The 25,360-nt window shown below is 31.1% G+C and overlaps 1 protein-coding gene across 1 annotated transcript; it reads right to left on the bottom strand.

Moving 5' to 3' along the window:
* Positions 1–1,751: 1,751 nt before the first annotated feature.
* LOC108908518 (serine/threonine-protein kinase D3) lies at positions 1,752–24,343 on the bottom strand. Its single transcript, XM_023454509.1, has 16 exons — positions 24,190–24,343; positions 23,758–23,904; positions 23,538–23,682; positions 23,161–23,301; positions 21,482–21,576; positions 16,038–16,293; positions 15,740–15,914; positions 13,204–13,345; positions 13,016–13,148; positions 12,535–12,723; positions 9,228–9,376; positions 8,501–8,731; positions 4,944–5,127; positions 4,666–4,848; positions 4,526–4,611; positions 1,752–2,709 (listed from the first exon to the last, which is right to left on the bottom strand). Exons 2-16 carry the CDS (start codon positions 23,887–23,889, stop codon positions 2,599–2,601), a joined length of 2,352 nt encoding a protein of 783 aa, XP_023310277.1. The 5' UTR covers positions 23,890–23,904; positions 24,190–24,343; the 3' UTR covers positions 1,752–2,598.
* Positions 24,344–25,360: the final 1,017 nt, after the last annotated feature.

Genomic DNA, 25,360 nt, shown 5'->3' with positions numbered 1-25,360 from the left:
TTGAATGAACATAAACATAAAATGCTTACACCTACATTTATCACACTTTTCACTTAATTAATAAAGTGTCTGTCTAAACGGGATGATAAATTAGATAACTAATGTATTAAAATAAAATTGCTAAGTGTTTATTATTTTTTTTGTTGAAATAAAATACCTAATAACAAATTACACATATTTAATTTTACATTTTTTATGTTAGAGTTTTACTAAAATTTTGATTAATAGATTTTATGTAGTAGTAAATTCGCAGAATTACAAGTTACTTTATTAAATAGCCCAAAGGAAAATTTGGACAGAGATGTTGAACTGGAGGTACATCTTTACAAAAATTATAAATGGGGTTTCCTGGGTAGTTACAAATACAATTATCAATCAAATTTGTTATTTAACTGAGTAATGAATATAGAAAATATGTCATTTTAGGGATAGTAAACTTCCAAAAGGTGTTACACTAGTTATGTAAATTTGAAATCGTTTTATCCATGCATTATTAATTCTGGGCGTCCACATTTTTCTATCGACATTTAAAAGAACAATTTATATTACAAAAATTTAATATTTAAACAATTTTTATAAGAAATTTAAGTTTATCTATATAAAAAGTAATAATTATACAATTAATTGTTAAAACACTCCAATACAGCTAACGGCAACAATGTTTACAAAATGGCTATTATATGATTTATACAATTATACGTAACGTCACTCACAGAAACCACGCGGAGATAAGATAGATATGTTCGGAAGTATTCAGGCTTCATTGGTAATGTATTTAATTCGCAGATAAAAACCGTTCATACGAGTAGCATCATTTTATGGGCAAAATAATCAAACATTCTATTTTACTCTACAAAATTTATATATCCTTATAGTTTTGTATTTCATATTTATTCTGTTTATTGCCGAAATAATAGTAAATCTGAAAATATCATCTTACGTTGTCACACAGCTGTTCTGTTTGGAAATACGCATGCGTTCAGTCCCTTTAACTTGGATGTATCTCCATTTGTGTTGCACAAAGTAGCTCTTTCTCTCTCAGTGTCGCATATGGGTTAGATATGTGGTATCGCTTCATTTCTTATGTAAAAAATAAAAGTGTTGATTATCCGTGATTTTCAATAATCCGTGCCGCGCTCGATCCCATACATCACGGATAATCGGGGTTCTACTGTAGTTAAAAAATTCTATAGTATAGTATTCCGATCCGATTGAAGAACCAAGAGGTTGGCAGTATGTACCAGGTTCGGTCGCTGACGCAACTCGGCATTGAAATATTTGAAAAATTTGTTCCCATATTTATTTAGCCATATACCCATATACAGGTCTGGTCGCACTAAACGTAGAGGTGGTAGAAATGTATATGCCCAGTTGAAGAATGCGAGCGCAGGCAAACGAAATACAAACACAGCTGCATTGGGCCACTGGGCAATAAATCATGGGCATATGGGCAATGTCAGCTGTTGACAAATTGCCTAGCAGTGCAGTGCAGCAACGCGGAATTTGGTGTGATTCAGGTAATTTTAATTTATTATAGGCACAGGGATATTTCATTTACTAATATCATTACATGACCTTTTGAAAGGGAACAAAATGAAATTTACCATCAGTATAATTGTTTGAGGACATCAATAATAAAAATATGTTGTTGGTCAAATGAACATATAATATGTAGAAATTTTCTACACATTATATACAAATTATTATAATTTTTTACTTTTAGCAGAAAACTTTTTTAGGGGCGCCTATGAAACTCATTAAATTTTATTGCAGGCGTTTTTGTACATGTTCAACTGACTTCGGAAAGACTATACCTATTATAAATGAAGTAGAGTTTGAATATACAACAAAATTAAGATTGTGAAATTTAATAATTGGGATTTGAATTCACGTGGCCACAAAATATTTTCATAAAACATTCTTCCTCGGAAATTACTAAAGTTATCGACTTTTTATGAGAGTTTTTAATAATCTCTGAATTGGTTTTTGGCAACCCATTGTCACCGTACCTTTTTTATTTAGCATTTTCAAGTCCTTATCCATAGGAAATTTTTTATTCAAAAATACATTTTTTTTCATCCAATCCCGAGTTTTAGAATCAGTGCTTATTTACAAACTTTTTGGGTAACTTTAATATTTCGCTAACAGAGCAGTACAGTAGATGTAAATGTTATGCCAAATTAAAAAAATATTAAAAAAAGTAAAAAAATATATTTATACACATTTAACATAACTTAATAATCTATTTCAGTAAAGCACTTTACCCGAATTAAAATAAATAAATAATTTAATAATAAGGAATGACAACTAGTTAAACTTCTTACATTATATGTTCATATATATGCTTTAAGATTTAGTAATCTCTATTTTAACTTATTACGAGTCAATATATGTGCTTTCTTTATTTTTATATCAAGGAAACTAAATAATACTTTAAATTCAACGTATCTGTTTAAACTTTTCGTGATAATCGGAATCATTAAAGAATATTGGCTCAAATTATTCACCAGCCACATTTGAAAATTTTTTCCTTCTAGGTTTTCATGTTTTGATACCCCGAAGGCACTTTTTAACGTTATGCAGCCATCCCTTTTCAGGTCATACGTCAGATCTGTGTCTCTCCCATCTGTCATCATCTGACTCGTGTGTTAAGTACCTCACCCCCACTTGGTTTTCCAGTACTCTCAAATCACACCAGGTTTGATAATCCTAAAAATATATATTAAATATCAATTATTTAGCTTTTTATGCAAATTATTATTTTAAAATTAAAAGTGTACTACATTTCGTAACGGAGAGCAGTATTGTGCCAATCATATTAAATACACATCAGCGTGAATCTGATATGCAAAAAGTCAGTTCTGATTTAAAAACATAAAGAGTGACTGCAAAAATCGCCCGTTTTTTCACAATTCGCAGAGAACTAAAGAAGATAGAAAAAAATATGTTTTTGGTCTCAAGTTACTCGTCATAAAAAATTAAGATGAGCATAGCTTTGTTTTTTGAAAATTTTCAAAAATAACTCCTATTTAGGGGTTGAAAAGATGCCCAAAATGAAGAATTGAATATTACCAATAAATATAAAAACTATTAGTATGTGAATTTTTCTATCGAATGATTCTTGATACAAAGATTTATTCTCATGACTGAAATAAGCATGTTGAATTAGAAAATACACCCTTAAGCGCGCTCAGGGGGTGGATTCATCCCCAAAACTAGAGAATATCAGAAATAATTGTAAAAATTCAAAAAAATATATATAAAGATAATTCACATGCTAATAGTTTTTATATCAATTGGCAATATTATTCAAATTCTTCATTTTTGGCATTTTTTCAACCCCTAAGTAGGGACGATTTTTAAAATTTTCAAAATACTAAAAGCTATGCTCATTTCAGTTTTTATGACGAGTAATTTGGAACCAAAAACATATTTTTATGTATTTTTTTTAATTCCCTGCGAATTGTGAAAAAACAGGCGAAAATCATAGGTTTTTTGCGGTCACTCTTTAATTTGCAGAAGACGGAATATGAAGTGCAAAACTTGTATATTTTTTGATACCTTTTTCAGTGTACAGAGTGTAACATTAAATGGGGGTCATATTTGTACAGATTCTACCTTTGACCTTTAGAAATACTTATAATTCTATAATCCTCCCCTGGACAGACTAGTGTAATCTCAAACAACAGAGTGTTAACTACGAACTACATACATTGTCAAATGTCATTTTCTCGATTCATTTAATGTTTTTTCCATATCACACAGAAATTTAACAATCAAGGCACACAACATACTTTACTGTTTCAGTAAAAAGCAATACTTCACGCAGAAAGTCGCCACCTACCACACTGTAGACACATTTCCGTAAACCGATAAATGAAAATAAATGTAATGAAATGGTGACAAATCGGCCATTCTTGTTTCGTGGAATTAACATTTGTTTGTTGTTTCTCAAATTTCCTGTAGTCATATCCGATGGATTTATGAGTTCGCTTAAACTAGGTCATTATCAGAGGCCATTGACATTGAGATTCACAAAATAAACAAAGTGCTTTAAAAAATAAAAACACATTTTATTAGAAACTTGAAATGATTTTAAAAAATATTTAAAATCCATTAGACTAGTAAGTGTTTTTGTTTATTTTTTATTATGTTTAAAAAGATAACAGTCAACTGTGATAAGCACACACAAACAATTCTGTTCAGTGCTGGCCAAAAACCAGAAAAAGGTGAAACTGTTAGTCGAATAGTGGTTAAAACCGGATATTCTAAAACTGGTTATTAGAATAACCGAATAATGGATTACTAGAATAATGGCCAAAATAGGTTTTCGGGTTTTGTAAAAATCCGAATTATCTGAAACCGATTTCAGTTGCCAGCACTACCCTGTATAAACAAATAATATTTATAAATCTCATGAATTAAAATGTGCAGCATTTAAAAAAACACTTAATAATTTTGGCGCTTCTGACAAAAAAATTCTTAGAACCAGAAGAAAATTGTGCAAAATATTACATTACATTACCTGTAACCATATATGTTGTAAAGATTTATCCACCGAGTACCTCTTTCTTTGCTTAACTTGGAGCAAGTTGTTGATCAAATCAATAGCTAAAAATGAAAGTTTATTAAAACTTCGTACTGTTATTATTGTAAGTGTGTTACCAGCTGATGATATTTCTTTCCAAGGATTTGGTGGGTACATGAATGCAGCATTTTGAATTTGCTCATTAATATCTTCATCTTCATTAAATGGGAATGTACCGCTCAGGCTCACATACACAATTACACCTACACTCCACATATCTAATGATCTATTATAGCCCTTATTTCGAAGGACTTCAGGAGCTGAAATTTAATTAAAAAAAGCATATACTTCGCTTAGTGAATTTATACTACCCTGCTTGCTTAATTACTACATATGAAATAAATTTTGATTGTACCTAAATAAGCAGGAGTTCCTACAACAGATCTACGAAAAGATTTTTCTCCAATGATTCTAGCGAATCCAAAGTCACAAAGTTTCACCTGAGGATATTCGGCATCAGAGTTTAACAAGACATTTTCTGGTTTTAGATCACAATGAACAATATTTTTGCTGTGCAAATGTTTTAAAGCTATCAAAATCTGAAATTAAATCTAGATTAGGTGACTTTCATTAACATTGAATGTACAGGGTGTCTGCAATATAAGTGCTGTATAGGGTTATACATATATCATCTTTCCTCTTATCTTTGTTGCTTTGGTTTTTTAAAAAAAATTGTATGGGCCAGTTGTAATAGCTGTTTTACGTTGACAATTTATGATGAATTAATTCATAAAGTCGCTTCATCAAGAAATTGGACAAGTGTATTGTCAAATAACATCATGAATTTATTCATCAAGTTCTTGACGAATTAAAGCATGTTCTAATTTTTGTCAATTTCTTCGTGAAGTTCAGAAGTGCCAACCCAACAGATTTCCAGCCTCAGATCAGTAATGAGGTTATGTTATTGGAATATGTAAATAAATAATTGTGTGGCGTTGTGCTAGTTTTGAATTGTTTTTATTGATTTGTTACTTTTAAAAACTAATATTTATATAATATGTGTCAGAACGGTACTGCTGTTGTATCACTACAATTATGAGTGCAAAGGTGACATTTTTGAAATTTATTTGCTTCTTTGATTCATTGGCAGAACTGATTCATCCGACAAAAAACTTGACAAAGTCTGTAGCAGTGTAAAGCCACAGCCACACTGTTTACCAATAAATTCGTGAATTAATTCATGAAGAACTTCATCAATTTATTCATGAATAAATTGTCAATGTAAAACAGCTATAAGAAATTTTCTTGTGATTTCAAAACTGTACTTAGGAAAAATGGGATGCATGTTCAGAGATGGAAGCCAAACTTTGACAGAACAGATTACAGTTCTAATAATAAGGAAAATATGGCCAAAGTAACCTTTTAGACTAGCCATATCACTCTTATTATTAGAGATAGACCTATTGAATTTCATATAGCTGTAAACATACAGGGTGTTTTACAAAAAAAATATATGTTTGGCTTTTATCTTCAAAATGCAATATTCAATTGTTTTTCTAAGCACAGTTTTGAAATCACAAGTAAATTACACCACCAATTCCTAAAACTTCAAAAGTAAGAAAGACAGAAAAGAAAGTAAAAAAGTAGGGTAGAATGTTAAGTGATGTACTCTGTACATGTGATATATATCAAGTAACAAAGTTCTATACAACATGGATATCAAATTTAATAATTTTCAAGAAAAAATACTTTCTATGGAATTAGCAAAATTCTAAATCAGTCAACAGCTTGCGTTGTCAATGACGCCAATACCGCCGCATAGTTTCTAGTCCTATAAAGTAACGTAAGGGCATGGCCCCGAGTACCTCCAGAAACATTCAACAAACTTTCACCACTGTACTGCATAGGTTAGATGTTTATTCGCCAACGCTATAAGTCTGGTAATGAAGTTTCAAACGGCCTTAGTCACGACGAAGTTTTTGCAGAATCACCACTGAGGATATTGATAGTGAAGAACAGAAAAATCTTTGAAAACATTTAATACGATTAGTTATAGAGGTTACTATGGAATGTCTCAGTGCACTGACATTTTCTGAGAAGCGGTTTTGTACCGACCTCAGAACCAACAATAAGAATCGAAATAAACATCAGGATGAGCCTAAGGGTTCTACTAGCAGATCTACAGACAGAGTCTAGCATGAGGACAACAAAGGCAGATAAAAGATTCCTAACTAAGGCTACCGTATTCCAAGCAGAAATTTTCGCGATAATGGCGTGTCTGGCAGAGAATGTACGTAGAGGTTATAAATGTAAACTCATATACAGGTTCGGAAAGTCCCCATGGTACATCGGCCGTTACGAGAGAGCGATAAAGTAAGTCATAGAAATCCGTGCGATAGACAAGGATGGTTACATTGAAGACGTTTCATAATCTGAATAGTCACTCTCACTTCTAACCCGAAACGGGCGGTGACTATTTAGATTATGAAACGTCTTCACTATAGCCATCTTTGTCTATTGCAGGGATTTCTTTAATTTACTTTGTCGCTCTTATGTAAAGGCAGATGGACCATGTGGATTTTCCAACCCTATATATATTCTCTGATAGGCAAGCTGCAATTATAGCTTTAGGCGCACACAAGATAAGTTCAAAACTGGTGTGGGATGTTTACAAATGCTGACTGAACTGGCCACCAATAATACAGTTAGACTGGGTTGGGTGCCAGGGCACAAAGGCATTTGTGGAAACAAGAAAGCGGATGAACTTACTAGGAAGGGATCCGAGACAGAGTTCATTGGCCCGGAGCCCTTCTGTGGCACATCTCCCAGTGTGGTCAGGCGGGCTCTGGGCAAATGGACTGAGACAGAACACAAGAAATAATGGACTTCAAGGCCAGGACATAGCCATTCTAAGGAGCTCATGGAGTATCTTTCGAAGGAAAGAGCAGATAATTTACTGAGTTTGAACAAAATCCGGCTCAGGAGAGTGACAGGATTCATAACGGGACACTGTCACTTTAGGGAAACATCTACATAAGCTAAAGCTTATAAACAGTCCGGTCTGCCGAGGATGTGAATCGGCGGATGAAACTTCTCTGCATATCCTGGGCGAGTGCCCGGGATTTGCATGTAGCAAAATGGCGCTCCTGGGGAGACCTTATTTGGAACCTAAGGAACTGAGAGAAGTGTCAACAAGGAAGCTTTTGGACTTTGTCAACTTGCTGAATAGGAGTAGTAGTGGGACGCACAATAGGCTTAATTATGTCGCGGTGCTATGGGACTTTATAGGACCAACCACTAGGAAGAAGAAGAAGGCTAAGGAAGTGAAATATAAGTCTGTAACTGGTGGCGACCAGGTACAAAGGCTACAATACATATAACAACCCGAAAAGCCATGGTACTTTACTTTAAGTATCAGCATGGGTTATGAAAGGAGTAGTAGTTTACTCCTCCACATAATTTGTAAAATGTTATCCAACAGTTAAACAAAGTATCTGGAGAACTTTCGATTGGAAGAAGTGGACTACATCATTGGCCTATTTGGTAACCGGATATGAATCCTACAGAATTTTATTTGTGGAGTCACATATTTGTGTATTTCAGTGAAATTCAACACAAGAAGCAACTTCAAGAGTTTATTTTTGGAAATAAGAATGCTACTAGGAATTTTTCAGCATTTACAAGACACTAGACTATTCAGATTATGAAACGTCTTCAATATAGTCATCCTTGTCTATCGCACAGATTTCTTTACTTTACTTTGTCGCTCTCATGTAAAGGCAGATGGACCATGTGGATTTTCCAACTGTGTATAAGCTGTTGTCTAATCAAACAGAAAAAATTTAAACTTCTTTTTAAATATCCTTGCGTTTTGTGTTTATTTTACGGTATCGTTACATATGGCACTTATATCACTGACACTCTGTAGCGTTAAGTGAATCAAATATATTTTTAATAAAACAAAATACTTGCCTGTGTAATCAAAAATTTTGTTACACGCTCAGTCAGTCGCCCTTTGTCATGGGATAATATCATTTCTAACATATCACCTTTCAATTTTTCCATTACCACAAATATTCTTTCTGGAGTTTCAAACATACGTTCCAGATTCACTACTCCTGGATGAGACAGATTCTGAAGTATAGCAACCTCATTTTTTAATTGTGCTTCTTGTTTTGTGGGAAATCGTAATTTATCTATCACCTAAAATTTGATAAAAAATTATGGAAATAATAAAGTTTAAAGTCAAAAATAAAGTGTGCTTAAACATAAAAATATAGTGAAATATAAAACATATCCTACATGTCTAAATAATGAAAATTTTGGCATACATGAAAAAACGAGAATGTTAGAAGGACTGTAAATTAATTTTGAGGGATCCTTTTGTAAATTCAAGGCTTTATCGTGAAAAATTGTGTACATCATTATTTTTCAAAGGATTCTGTGTTCAAAAAACAACTCATCATTTGATGCTATCCACCAAGTTTCTGTTGAAATATGTTGTTTACACTTCAGACATAATAAAAAGTATAGTCTAATGACATAGCTCTGACATGAATATAACTACAGAAGTGTCCGATGTGATATGGCATAAGTTACACCATCTATTGTAAATCCCTCAAAACTTATTCACAGTCCTGTTATATTTACTTAAATAACACAACACAAATGCTAGAATTTCAAAATAAACACTACCTACCTTAATAGCTACGGGTCGTGCTGACTTTCTGTGTATGCCTCCATAAACTATTCCAAATTGACCGGAACCAAGAACTTCATCAGGATATATCTGATAAATTTGGCTCATGTCTGTTATATGTTCCTCACTAATTGAAGTTTCTTCATGTTCTATAAACCATATAATTTTTAATAAAAATGGTACAGGTGAATATGACTAAAAATAAGACAAAAATATACGTCTAGGAAAACTTTGTCTTTGAGATACAGGACGATAACGTTTTATTATTATTTTTTTAAATTCTTTTCATGTGTTCTACAAGCTTTCTGGTACATGAAATGGTACCGTTAGCTAGTTTAGATTGCTATACTGAAAATCATGTTTTTTATTATAGTTTTCCTTAAAACCACCTAAAAAGCTCGTCAATCTTTAAGTTGTATTTTAATGAAAATTTATAAAAAAAAATTACGAGACCAAAAAAGACAGTATTGTGAAGATTTGGAGGGTCATGGTTATAAAAAGTATATTGTATAAAATATACAATAACAAAATATTGAATGTAACCATGTTTGAATGAAATGTATAAAATAAATGAGAATAAAAAAAATAAAACATGATGCTATGTAGTGTTTGTGGTCCTTCATTTATAATGGGTTATCCATTTTGAGCTTGGGATAGTAAAGCCCTGTCAATTGATATTTGTCAAATGTCAATATCATCCAGACTGGTATTTGTTTAGTTAAAGGTTTGCCATTTCACAATATGGAACGTTTTACGACCGAACAACGCATTAAAATTATTAAATCATGCTACGAAAATGGTGGATCTTCGGTGGCTGCATTTCGCGCATTAAATGGAGATTATGATTGACATAATCGTCCATCCCAGCAAACAACCACCAAGTGAGGAAATTCCAAGAGACTGGATCGGTAACAGACATCATAAGACCTGTGCATCATCCTTTTGCCCTTTCAACCGAAAACATAGCCGCTGTGAGTGGAAGTGTTAACGATGATCCGAATCTTTTGATTCCAAGTCGAACTCAGCATTTGGGCCTGTCATGCGGCATATTGTGGCGCATTTTGCATTTGAACTTGCATCTCCATTCGTATAAAGTCCAATTCCCGTAAGAACTCAAGCCGGCTGACCATAGATTGCGCCGTGAGTATGCCAATTGGGTGCTGGAACAACAGGCCACCAATCCTGATTTTTCGAAGAAAATCTTTTGTGATGAGGCTCATTTCAAGCTCGGCTGCTATGTTAATATGCAAAATTTCCAAATCTCGGGTAGTGAGCAGCCACAAGTGACTGCTGAGAGACCATTGGACCGGCAGAATGTAACTGTTTGGTGTGCATTGTGGGCCGGCGGTGTCATCGAGCCGTACTTCTTCAAGAACGACGAAGGAGCCACCGTTACCGTCAATTCTCAGCGGTATTCCGCCATGATCGTCGACTTTTTTTAGACTAAAATTGAAGATTTTGATCTGGACGATATGTGGTTTCAACAAAATGGGGCCACATGCCACACAACGCGGCCAATTATGGCTCTATTGCGCGAGAAATTCCCAGAACGCGTAATTTCGAGATTCGGCGATGTGGCTTGGCCACCAAAATCCTACGATTTAACGCCTTTAGATTTCTTTTTGTGAAAGACTGTGGTTATGCGAACAATCCCACAACTTTGGAGTAATTGAAGGACGAGATACGTCAAGTTATGGCCGAATTATTGCCCGAATTGTGTGAAAAAGTCTTCAAAAAGATTGAGTCCTGCAAACGGTTCCTTGGAGAACATTTGAATGATATTGTTTTTCATGCGCATAATGGCATAGTCCAAGTTTTAGTATGAAATAAAAGTTCCATCGAAATTTAAATATTCAGTGTGTTTTTTTAAACTTTACTTTCCCAAGGAGAAAATGGATAACCCTTTATAAACTTTTATCTCCCATCGTACATTTTTTCACAATTCGCAGAGAACTAAAGAAAATAGATAAAAATGTTTTTGGTCTCAAATTACTCGTCGTAAAAAATTAAGATGAGTATACCTTTTAGTTTTTTGAAAATTTTTTTTCCATAGAAATATGATAGATTGAAGTTTAGTACTTCAGCGATTTTGTTACAACATGGAAATAAACTAAATTTATGCAAAAACGAGACATAGACTCATTGAATTTGAAAACACCGGTGGACCTGCTCCATAACCTATTGCGCGAGAAATTCCCAGAACGCGTAATTTCGAGATTCGGCGATGTGGCTTGGCCACCAAAATCCTACGATTTAACGCCTTTAGATTTCTTTTTGTGAAAGACTGTGGTTATGCGAACAATCCCACAACTTTGGAGTAATTGAAGGACGAGATACGTCAAGTTATGGCCGAATTATTGCCCGAATTGTGTGAAAAAGTCTTCAAAAAGATTGAGTCTTGCAAACGGTTCCGTGGAGAACATTTGAATGATATTGTTTTTCATGCGCATAATGGCATAGTCCAAATTTTAGTATGAAATAAAAGTTCCATCGAAATTTAAATATTCAGTGTGTTTTTTTAAACTTTACTTTCCCAAGGAGAAAATGGATAACCCCCTTTATAAACTTTTATCTCCCATCGTCCATTTTTTCACAATTCGCAGAGAACTAAAGAAAATAGATAAAAATATGTTTTAGGTCTCAAATTACTCGTCATAAAAAATTAAGATGAGTATACCTTTTAGTTTTTTGAAAATTTTCAAAATCACCCCTGATACAGAAAAAGATTTGTTCTCATGACTGAAATAACCATGTTGAATTAGAAAATCCACCCTTAAGCGCGCTCAGGGGGTGGAATCATCCCCAAAAATAGAGAATATCAGAAATAATTTTAAAAATTCCAAAAAAAATATTAAGATAATTCACATGCTAATAGTTTTTATATCAATTGGTACCTAATGTTCAAATTCTTCATTTTTGTCATTTTTGAACCCCTAGGTAGGGGTGCTTTTTTAAATTTTCAAAATACTAAAAGCTATGATCATTTAAGTTTTTTACGATAAGTAATTTGCGACCAAAAACATATTTTTATGTATTTTTTTAAATTCTCTGCGAAATGTGAACAAACGGGCGAAAAACAGGTTTTTTGCGGTCACCTTTGTGAGAGGAATATCAAAACATCCTGTACATTATTAATATAATAATTTACTTTTTCTTTATTTTTTTTAATGATATTAATAGCAATAAATGAATTAAAAATTTTTCTAACTACCATTAAACTCACAAATCAAATTTTTTTCAGTATAAGTTTTTTATTTAATTTCCTCCAGTGGTCTACAAATTATAAATAATTCTAACTGCAACTTACTAATATTTGCTTGCACTGGTAATATTGCTTGTCTAATAGAAGTTTCCCAACTCCTGGCCAGATAGGCACCAATACCACTATCTGGAGGAGGTAGATTTACCGAGTTTCCATCTTGAAGATCGTGTAGTGGATCCTGACCGACGAAATAATCGACATTAGCTGTTCTAATTTCAAAACAGTGCATAACCTCTGTGGATATACGACAAGGTTAATTTAGTACTAGTTACTTTAGGATATTTCGGAAACTGTGATCATGTTAATGCGATTGGTAGCCATTCTAACCTGTCGTTTAAAAAATTAATCGGTTTACGTTACAAAGTATTTGAAAAAATATTATTAATAAAATTTCAATGTGAGGAGCACTAGGAGAAATAATTATCAGAAAATAAAATTATAAAAAAAATTGTTCTCTTTTGATAGGGATCTCTGTTTGAGCTCTGATTATAGTTTCCGAAAACACCTTTTAATTGGTGTAACCTACCGCCTTGCTTTATTCTGGCAGTATCTATTGTTAAAATTTCTGATAATGGGATTTCCTTAAAATACTTAGAACTCTGCTCAGTTTGGAATAACGTGATAGATTTAGTGTCTAATCTCCAAAAATGTCTCCGAACCTAAAAACCGATACATTTTAGGACATATCAAATTATAATCCTGTAAATAAACTACCATCATATCTTTATTAGTGAAGTGTACCAACCATCCCTCTTTTATAACTTTCGAACCTCTTCGTTTCGTGTGTTTCACAGACTGCACTATTCGTTGTAAAGGAATATTGGCACTTGGAGAGGAAGATGTACTACAACTTATACTCCACATAAAAAATTAAAGTTAGTTACACTAATTTATTAACAGTAGAACTTCAATAATCTGAATATGTGTTAATTCAAAATCACGGTAATCCAAATTGATTCTATTTTTTGAAAAAAAACTACTAATACTACGGCTAAAATGTTTAAAAAAAACACAATAACCGTTGCCCAGTTATATGAAATAACATAACTGTTTTATAGTTTTATGGTGTTAAGTTTATTACTCAGAATAAAAGTTACATTTTTTAATTTCCTGATGACCCGAAATATTGATATCGGATTATCAATCTCAGCCTGAAATTATTCGGCCTAATTTCTTTTTAGAATAATTGATCTGAATATTAAAACAATTTATTCCAAATCCATCTAATTAGCTCCTATTTCGTAAATTCATTTGAAAATATTATTTTTTTACGAAATATTTCCTCTATACAGTAGAACCCTGATTGTCCGTGCGCGGCAGATCTGTGCCGCAGATTCTTCGTGCTTGTGCGTTGCGTAATGTTTATGATTATCCGCTATCCGTGCGTGGATTATCCGTGGCGAAAAAAGCGTTCAGAAACAAAACATATTATTTACCTACATATGTACAAATGTATGTAATAGGTATGTATAATAAAGTTCATATTTTTTGCAAAATTGGTGAGTTTGGGCGGTATTTCGATTAACCGTGTTTTCGATTACACAGGCCGACAAAATTTTTCGAATGTCCAGAACCAGAGGCCGGATCTAGTGTACCCGAAGGATTTTGGTGCTCTGATTATGAATCCGAGTTCAGAATTGGCCCATCACCCTAGGTTCTCCTAACCTCAAAGTGGAAAAATCGCGGTTTTTCGCTATATTCGGGGTCAGATTACAACATGAATTATTTTTTTTTCTAAAATCCCGTTAAACCATCTCAAAGTCCCTTCCAAGCGCACTTCGATTTTTTTGAAAATTTTTTTTCCATAGAAATATGATAGATTGAAGTTTAGTACTTCAGCGATTTTGTTACAACATGGAAATAAACTAAATTTATGCAAAAACGAGACATAGACTCATTGAATTTGAAAACACCGGTGGACCTGCTCCATAACCTCAATATTTCAAGATTTTCTAACCTAAAACTGAATACTATATGAAACAGATACCTATGTATACACGCTGTTACATTTGCATGCTAAGCTCATGACAGGTTCATCCTAATGCACTATAACCTACGAGAAGTTAACCTAAATTCGCAATAACCAGCGAGGGTTAATCCCATGACAGCTTAACCTAAGTTTTCTATGTTGTAACGAAATCGCTGAAGTATTAAACTTAAATATATCATATCTCCATGGAAAAAAAGATTTTCATAAAAATAAGGTAAGAGTGGTACTTTGAGATGGTTTAACGCGAATTAAGAAAAAAAATTAATTCACGTTGTAATCTGACCCCGAATATAGCTAAAAACCGCGATTTTTGCACTTTTAGGTTAGAATATCTCGAGAACCTAGGGTGATGGGCTATTTATGAGCTATTAATTCTGAGCTCGGATTCATAATCAGCACACCAAAATCCTTCGGATCACTAGGTCCGGTTTCTGGTTCTGAAAATTGTCGGCCTCTGTTATCCAGCAACGGTTCGGTACCGGCCGGCCCGGGGTTCTAGTGTATTTTTATACGCTCTTAATTTCAAGATGAAAACAGAAATATATTTCTCTAAAGGGATCGTTTCAATATATATCAGATACATGGTATTGAAAGTTGAACTTTTTTGTGTATTTCATAAACAGATGATTTAATTTTCTTAAATTTTTATTACAGATATCTCATTATGGGGATTCTTTGAACAAAAACTAAAATTTGTTTGGTTATCAGTGGTGCACCTGTGCAAAGTGGCAATCACTTTTATTAAAAATACTCATTCCCTTTATTGACGTGTGTATCAAATTAAACTGGAAGTAAAAAAATTAATGGAAACATCCATATATTATTTTTTTTTCTTTTTTATTTACCCCGTACCTTGTAATACCAACAAAACAGGTAACCCTGAATATATGACTAAGTAAAGAAATAAATGTATCATAGAAATCCCTTTTTTGTTACTAGATATGGAAATGTGAAATGTCTGAAATTATTTTTATTTATTGTGGCATAAATAAAACATAAAAAAACATAAATTAATTATTTTTTACAGATTGCAATCACCCAATTAAAGAGGAAAAACTAAAACAATGCCACAAGTAAATAACTTTGTAGAATATCAATTGAAGCTGATGTAAAAACATATCTCATTTATCCTTAAAACATATTTCAGTTGTTAATTGTCAAATATGTCAAATTGTCTGTAATAAAAATTTTTCCTTCTTAAAAAAAATACTAGAATTAATTTTGCACAGAAGCACTGAAATTTCTGTTTTTTATACTTACGTGGATGGAGCTAAATCGTTGTCATTATCATGAACAGGAATAACTTCTATGAATTTGTTGGCACCATTTTCTGCTGTGTAGGTATCTGTATCTTTTATAATCTCCTGATCATCTTCTAACAGTAAATAGTTGTGACTGTCGTTGCTAGCCGAGCTATCTGCATATTCGAAATTACCTGTAAGAAAAGTTTTATTTACATATATTCGAAAATAGTGATCCTTAAATTTTTTCTATTAAAGTGGAAACAATTCTAATATTTTATTTCAGCATCTACAACATATAGTCAAGAAAATCTCACCTGAAGCATCTTTTGGAAGCTCGCCAGTGCAGTCCTTGGGTACTTTGTCAATGCATTTTTTATGAGCATTATAATTACAATCTTTACATTGGTGACCCTGTTTAAATAATCCCTTTAAGAGCTTTTTGCAGTATTGGCATACCGTTGGCCTTGTATATGAATGTAAAACAAAAGTGTGAGGTATACGGACTCTACTAGATAGTTCTTTTTCAACCCATACAGGCCGACCACCCAGTGAAGGAGATTTGTTATTTCCCTGAAACTGATTAAAAATACAAGTTGAAAATATATCAACTATGAATGCAAATTATAAAAACTGAAAAATTTATAATGGGATTACACAGTATTCCTTAATTTTCCTTCAAGATCCAGTATAATATAAACCATAGTTGTAGTATCTTTTATCCCAGCTTAAAAAATATTTGTGTTTGGAAATAACATTATAGGTATCTTTTGGTTTATCTAAACACCAATTAAGTAAAATCCTTCACACACAATACATACGAATAATAATGAATATATACAGTGCTATTTTTTTTAAAACCTGACATAGGCCAACTTTTTTATTTGAAGTAATAGACTAGTACTTCCAAATGCATAGTTGTAGTAAATAACTTGATTAAGAAAAATTTACAAATTATTCTTTCCGGTGTTGCCAGATTTCTGCAGTAGCTACTAAACGATATTTTTTTAAACGGCAACACCGTAATTTTTTAACATAATTTGACAAACCTTCAAATTCTAAATAAAAAATGTTATGTCACATTTCTTTATTGGAGTAGCCGTTTTCGAACAATCAGCAAAAACAAGGAAAATAATCTGCAGCCCACATGAACTAAAAGAAGCTAACATAGCAATAGTAGGCCTTGAATATTAAACAAAAATTGTGTTGTTTGAAAGGAGCTATCATTATTGTATTGTCATTGTGTTATTTGAAAGCTGTTAAAATAACGTTTTAATTCAGTTGCGAAGATGATTTTCAGCCTTTTGCAGATCCTATCAGTTGTTTTCGGTTTTACTTAGTTCTTAAAAACTCCAGCTTTGGAAAAGACTTATTGGGATGTCTTGCATGGAATTCAGTGCATGCATTGCGTATACTTAAGCCACCAACATGAAAAAAAATTAATTCAAACTTTCTCTTTTGGATTAAATAACTGATTCGTCTTAGCAACTGAATTAAAACGTTATTTTTATACACATTCAAATGCAACAGCTTTCAAATAACACAATGACAATACAGTAATGATAGCTCCTTTCTTTAATTTTTGTTTAATATCCAAGGCCTACTATTGCTGTGTTAGCTTCATTTAGTTCCTGCCGACTGCAGATTATTTTCGTTGTTTTTGCTGACTGTTCGAAAACGGCTACTCCAATAAAGAAATGTGACAATATTTTCTATTTAGAATTTGAAGGTTTGTCAAATTACGTTAAAAAATACGGTGTTTCTATTTAAAAAAATATCGTTTTAGTAGCTACTGCAGAAATCTGGCAACACTGGAAATAATTATTTGTAAATTTTTCTTAATCAAGTTATTTCCTACAACTTTGCACTTGGAAGTACTAGTCTATCACTTCAAATAAAAAAGGTTTTAAAAAAATTGCACTGTATATCATGTCATAAAACATGCCACTTTCGGTAACTAATACAAGTCTGCCGATGTAAAATCTCTTGTCCTGACATATTTTGTGTCTAAATACTATTATATAAAATGTATACCTAATTTAATTCCATGATGATCATTTCCCATTTCTTTGTCATATTGTGGAAAATAATATGATCTGTCTAGTGATCTAAATAATAAAGATGAGTTAAAAAACAAAGTGGTGGTTTATTTTTAAAACAACGGTTTATATCTCGATTAATGTAATTTTAATATTTATAATATTCGTTTACCACTTTTATAATTTAGTGGGTGTTTGATATTTTTAAATATTTAATATTTTTCAAAACAATATTTTCATTATTTTTACAATTTTTTCGAAAGATATTATTGTTAACGAACATGAAGTGTGAAAATATTTTGAGGAAAATATCATATTTGATATTTATTTTAACGTGAATTCATACTTACCTCAATTATGTTTATTTTTCTAATTTTACATTATAAATTTATAAATGCCTCTGCTCTATATACAGGGTGTTAATTAAGTATGTATAATAAATTCAACAGATGATTATTTAAGTGATTTTAAGACAAAAAGTTCATATAAACATAGATCCGCAGATGATTAAAACTTTTGTAAAAAAAATTGCTATTTTGTAAATATCTTAAATACCCTTTACCCAATTTTGTTGTAAATTGGCAGTGTTATTTGTAGTGTTAAGGGGCTAATTTAACCCTAACTTGATTAGATTTAGTAAGTCCCGTGGCATCCTAAGCGATACCGTAACGAATATTTTTGACAAAAAAATGTACGTCACCGACTTTTTGAATTAACCAACTAAAAATACAACTTTTTTGTCTCTTGAATGTTTTTTGTATCTTGATTAATTTTTGTAAAAAAAAAATAAAATCCACTTAATTGCATATCCCTGGACCATACAAGAAACATGGGGAAAATTTCTTTTGGAAATTGTCATTTTTTATAATTTTTTATTAATAACATGTAACATCTAAATAACATAAAGTACAAATAACACTGCCAAATTACAACAAAATTGGGTAAAGAGAATTTAAGACATTTATGAAATAGCAATTTTTTTACAAAAGTTTAACATCCTGTATCTTGAAAACGAAGCATCTGTGGACCAATGTTTATATGAACTTTTTGTCTTAAAATCACTCAAATAATTGTCTGTTGAATTCATTGTACATACTTAATTAATACCCTGTATATTAAAACAGGAAAATTAGGGAAAAAATATTTAATATCACATAAATACTTGTTCTCGTTTTAAAATTTTGCAATATTTGAGTTAACAAAACTGTATTAGTGATTATTAGATCAGAAATACTAAACAAACCAGCAAAGTGATTTTAGTTCTAATAATATGGATTAAGTTATATAAGGTAAAGTATAAAGGTTTTTCGGAAGCTGCAATCACATGGATTATTAACAGGTATTTTTGCGTTTTAGATAAAATAGAAATATCTGATTCCTGGCAATTGTTTTTGAATGTATATCATAAGCAGTCGAGGTCCAGGCATAAAATTTAGGTATTAAACATAATTTTATGATCATTTTTTAAACACTTTTTAACATAACCAGTTTACTTTTTGAACAAGATTAACAACCATAATGATCACAATTTCCACACTCCTATATAGATAGCTTTGCCCGAAAAATTCTATGGCTTTTTAATGAAATTATAACTTTCTCACTGTAAAATATTACTGGTTATGTAAAAACAAATGTATAAATCCAGCCCAATAACTGACATTTTTGGCACAAGGGATTATATATTTTTAGACTTTTAAAAATAATTTTACAATAGTAAATACTACAAAAAAATGTCACAAATAAATTATTTCATAGAAAATTAGTCATTCATAGTCATTCTGTCTAAGTCTTCTAGTTATTATTTATAACCACACTGTTCATATCATGATTCTAAGATGTTTTCTCTTTGTTTATTTTAAAAAGTATATCAACATATCAAGGAAATCTGTTTAATATTAAATAAATGGAAATAGTATGAAGCTGCAGCTAAGTATTCTGATATGAGGGTTACCATTTATATTTCAGGAACGGAAGATCATGGTGCTGCCATCTGACAACCGACACGCCTGTCGTAAAGTTCGACTTTTTATAGGTATACTTACTCAGAACGTTTTGACATACAGGCACTATTTGTGGTGTTTACGTGTGATTATTTTTTACAACTTTCGATATGGATTATCTCAGCAACAATGCATCGATGAACTTAATTGGACTTTTGGCACAGAAGCACTATCAAAAACCACTGTGTATCGGTGGTATACGGAATTCAGTTGTGGCCATGCTGTACATGAACTGATATTGCAAGATCGTCATGTGACTTATCGTTAAGATTGAGGTATCCTTGTGCATAAGGGACCAGCATACATTCAATATTGAATGGACATTTGGCTGGCCAAAATATTTGTTGGCGTTGCATCCCACATAATTTGACAAATGCTCAAAGAAAGGTTCATGTCGATTGGTTGAAATAAATATGATTGCAATTGCTTCAAAACACGTCTGTTACATCGTGACAGGTGACAAATCATGGATCTATGCATTGAACCCGAAAATAAACAGAAGTCGACTGTATAGGTCTTTCAAGATGAGCCAAATCCAACAAAAGTTGTTCAAACACACAGCACTTCTTAAGTAATTAGTTGCCTGTTTATTTTTCAAAAAAATTGGAAATGTGGTAACTGTACCATTAATGCAACATTGGACAGTCAATTCTGAATGGTACACAACAATTTATTTGCCAGAAGTCTTCAGAGAAATAAGGGAAATCATCCGCCGAAAATGTATCATTCAAATTGGTGAGTCATCCACTGTACGGCTCTGATTTGGCATTCAATGACTTTGGTACTATACATTAAAAATAAATTACGAGGTCAACGTTTTTCGGCACTCGAAGAAGCAGTTGATGTGTTCAAAATGTATGTTTTGGAGGTACCTCAATTGAATGGAAAAAGTGTTTAGAAAATTTGTTCAAATGCTTGCAAAACTGTATTGATCTTCATGTAGAATATTTTGAAAAACAATAAAGCCATATACGATGATTAAGTTCTTTTTTTATTCTCTATTCCCAAAATATAAAAGGCAACCCTCGTATTTCATTTCCAAAAAACTTTCAGATTCACATAAATTTTTGATTGTAGCAAAGAAAGTAAAAGTGGGTCAATTCAAGAATAATTCTATTTTCTTGAAAACATTTCTTTTCGTGTTTAATCATTGACCTCTATACTGATACATTTCAAATAGAATCTATTCAATTATATGAAATTGTACACAAATTTCAAAAACCTTATTTACTTTGTGCTCAGATATGATTAAATTGAAAATTTTCTTGTTCGATAAAAGTTAGAATTTTGAAGACTACTCTACTCAGGTTTTTGAATAAAACAAAAGCATAATAACGTAAATTATATTAAAAAATTTTAATACAAATATACAAAATAAAAATATCTCAAAAATATATAAAAACCTCCACCAAAGTACAATACACCAAACTAACAATGGACGGAATTAAGAACTGACAAAATTATAATATAATAAAATACAATATTGTAGAAAGTTTTGCAGCACATATTGCCATGTAAAAACAATTTTAAATTCAAATAATACTGCTTCAAAAGTTTTTTTAATGAGAGATTCATTTCAAATCTCAAGGATATTTTATTCGTCATAAAGATATACGGTAGCATATAGCCAAAATGTACGAGTAATGTATATAAGGACACAGGAAATGACAAAAACTATGTCTTATTGATATTAACACCCGTAAAAAAATTTGCAAGTCTTACCAAGCCACTGTCCTCAGTTTGTGCGGAATTTGCAGAAATAAGAGAGGTATTCGAGCCACAAGACGGACTACGTGGAACCTGAAGATTGGTAGAANTGAAAAAAAATAAAGATCACTTGATAACTTTTCTAAAAGTTCATATATATGACATGTATTTGGTGTCAAATTAATCAGCAAGGCATTAGCAATATAAAAAAACTAATTTGAGTATAGTTTTTTTTTAACAAAATTCATCTGATATATATAATGATATATATTTTGATATATATCACCCAAAACTAAATAGCATGCTATTTTACATCACTAATTTATAGTATTTTATACTTCTTTTTATTCAATTTATTTCTGTCATAATGAAAAGAAAATGTACAATATATTTCAACAAAAACCTGATTCCCTCTATAATTTTGTAATAGACAAGTTTTTAAAGTAATGAATGAAACATGTTTTTATTTCAAGGAGGAATATTTGACATAAAAATATAATTATATCTTGTCCACCTTTTATCACATTCATCCTATATTTTAAAAAGTTTAAAAGAGAAAATAGCTCAAGTGATTTAACAGAAAAGTCTCCCATCTCCTAATCCACCACATTTTTGTAAGAATTTTTTTTTAAATAAGTTTAAAAATTTAAAAAAAGGAACAACCTACATTCTTATTAAAAATTCTTTGAATGAGGGATGTTGGAGCATTGAACAAATATTTTATTATGCCATTTTCCTGTTCCAAATGATAATATACATAAAATAGTATATTTTCTGTGTTGCAATAAATTCACATGGTGAGGCAAATTTGAATTTCAGACTCCATGTAGCTCTGGATTCAAAATGTTTTATTCAATATTCATCTTAACGAAAAATGTCATTATTTGCAAATATTTTTGACTAGGCATCATTACAATTTTTCATTGCAAAATTTTTAAGAAATTATCTTATTGAAACTTGTTTGTTTTAAAGTCAAATTCATATTTCTAACACATTCAATTTATTAAGTTCAATGTTCCCAAAAGTAATTTTATTGTACAACCTATTTATGATTTTGGTGTAATAGTTCTACATTTCAATTTTTTTAGCACCACCTGTTTTCATGTGGTTTAAATGTGTGAATTTAGACGCTTCTATCTCAATTTTGGATATTTTCATATTTTGAAAATTATTGCTTCAAGTTCAAGAAAAATCTTTGGTTAAATTTTTAGTCTAAAAGGAATTCTGTATATGACCTTCTACCTCCATTAATAAAATTAGTTTTTACAATCTTTAATAAGAAGATAAGTCGAAATTTCATATTACCTGTATTTATTTACTGCACAACTATCCAGATAGAAAAAAGTCAAATTACAGGGTAGGAAATATCAATATAAACTCGTACAAGTATATGGACACATTACATATTACATGTGTACTAACATATTAACTAAATAAATATAAGGACGAAATTATTTAATTCTATTAAAAATTGGAATTTCTTTTTTTTTTTCTAGAAAATTTTCAGTCTCTATTGTTTCTTGGAAATTAGTCGGAGGCCCTAAGTAAACACCCATTTTACGTAATGGATAATGCGCCCCTGCACATTTTATCGTTACATATGGCAAATATTATTCAAAGCATAATTAATCTATTATTTTTATTTAGATATTCTCAAGTAATAAGTAGGTACAAGATATTTACTCACTACTTACCATCACATTTGAGTCCTTGTCTTACTAATCCAAATAGCATCTCACCGCAAAAATCGCAAAATGTTGGACTTTTGTATGAATGAACAGAAAGAGCGTGTGGGCGTACCACGGTAACATCTGCAACCGATGAAAGAGGTAACTCTAAAACATTAACATTAAAGTTATTCTTTATTTTCATATAATCGAATGAATTGTAAGCAACAAAATTATTATCCAGAAGTATAAATAATAATTTTACAATAACTGCTATTTTTACACGTATTTTTTAAATTTTCAGCCGTACTAAAATATGTATCAATGTATTTATATACGTATATGAAAATAACTAAATAAATAAATAAATTAGACATAAAAATGAAGAGTTACTAATACATTACCTCTACCAGTTAAAACAATTTCAATTAAAGTTTCATCACTTATGTCTGACGCGGAATTAATCAACTGAAGAATATTGGTTGAATTATATGCATGTCGAAATAGTAATAAACGATCTTCTAACTTATTTACGCCATGATCTGGGATCTACAAATATTTTCTAATTAATAACAAGTTTAGTTAACGTTGATTATAGATAGATATAATAAAATAATAACGTACCTTAGAATTGAGGAAATCACATGCGAGGTTCTTAATAGTTTTGAGATTCAAAGAGGACTGGGGTACTGTAACTGCATCCCTTATTAACCCGAATTGAAATAGAAATGTTACCTCGGGTCCCTGTTCCTCCATTTTTAGAGTATTAAACTGAAATATTGTTAAAGTAATTAATAATGGCAAATATCTAGCAATCAACTTTCTTTAGTAAATTTGTTGAAAACTTATTTGCAAAATGTGTACACAAATTTTTTAAAACAGATTACTAAAAAAGTAAACATATCAATTTTAATTTGCCATACCGTGTTACATTTCTTGTAATGTGAAATTTTGATAATTGACGATTTTAGTATGGTAAAATCCACAATAAATATGTAGTAGATACCGTCATTTGACCACCTGACTAAAATATAACATGGTAGAAAAAATACGTACCAATAATCTAAAAATCCAGAGTTTTACAGATCATTTATCTTTGAATGTATTTTTAATTACGAATATCCAAATATATATAATAAATTCATTTAAAAACATAAAAACCACTCAAACGACGTATAAACTTGACATATTGACAAATGCCGTACAAACTACAAATATGTCAACAAACCTGTTTGAACTTAAAATCTCAAAAAATCCTAACTGAGTAAGGGTGACCATCATAATAAAAAATAAAAATATAATTCTCAAGATAGTTTTATCAAATACATTTTTGAATTAATTCAAAATTAATGAATTTACTGATCTAATTTATTTACTTTATTATTTATTAGTAGGTATACTACTATTTATTATCAATAAACTAATTGTCGACAGATAAAATTAGTTGAAGTTTAATTTTCATACTCAAAACGAAATGATTGCTATGTGGGTTTTCTCTATGCATTTCTACTGCAAAAAATACCTGAAGGCCTTTATACACAGTCAAAGAAATTGATAAATGTTTTAACTTTCAATTAACTGTTGTATGTAATACAAAAAAAATTGTCGTCAATTTATTGGTGACAATAAATTCATGAAGAAATTGTAAGTCTAGTTCTAATTTTTAAATATTTTAGTGAATTCTGGCTATACATTTTGACTTAATAATTGATGTTTATGATAAAAATCATTAATCATGATATTTAAATTGAAATTGTTTATTAACTAAATTTACTTACTAATTACAATAAACAATTGGAATGTGTAATAAAATAGTTAATATATTTTATAAATTCCATAGCTTAATTAATTTATTTATTTGACTGAGAAAAATGGAGTGTCGGGTACTAGAGGCTTTATGTTTTACATCCAAAAACAGCAAACAGCTCTTGAAGTTCTCAGCTATTCAATATTCCCCTTAATATATCGATTTTATTTAACTTACCCAGATATGCTAATGCTAACGTTGGCCCACAAGTTTAAGGGACTTTAGGCCGTCAACTACTAGAGGGCATCCCGGTCGACATCGTTAGATCGGTCAAATTACGCATTCACTATCATTATTTATTATATTTATTACTTTTACTATTCCATTATAAATATTTAAGAAATATGTTTTTCTTGCTTGTGTCACATCTCCTTACACACGACTGCGTTGACTGATGTGCCCCCTGGTCGGCCGATGGTT

The sequence above is a fragment of the Anoplophora glabripennis genome, unplaced genomic scaffold, assembly GCF_000390285.2.
Source record: "Anoplophora glabripennis isolate ALB-LARVAE unplaced genomic scaffold, Agla_2.0 scaffold313, whole genome shotgun sequence".
In the NCBI taxonomy this organism is placed as follows: Eukaryota; Metazoa; Arthropoda; class Insecta; order Coleoptera; family Cerambycidae; genus Anoplophora; species Anoplophora glabripennis.
This window is presented reverse-complemented; position numbering and strand designations above follow the sequence as displayed.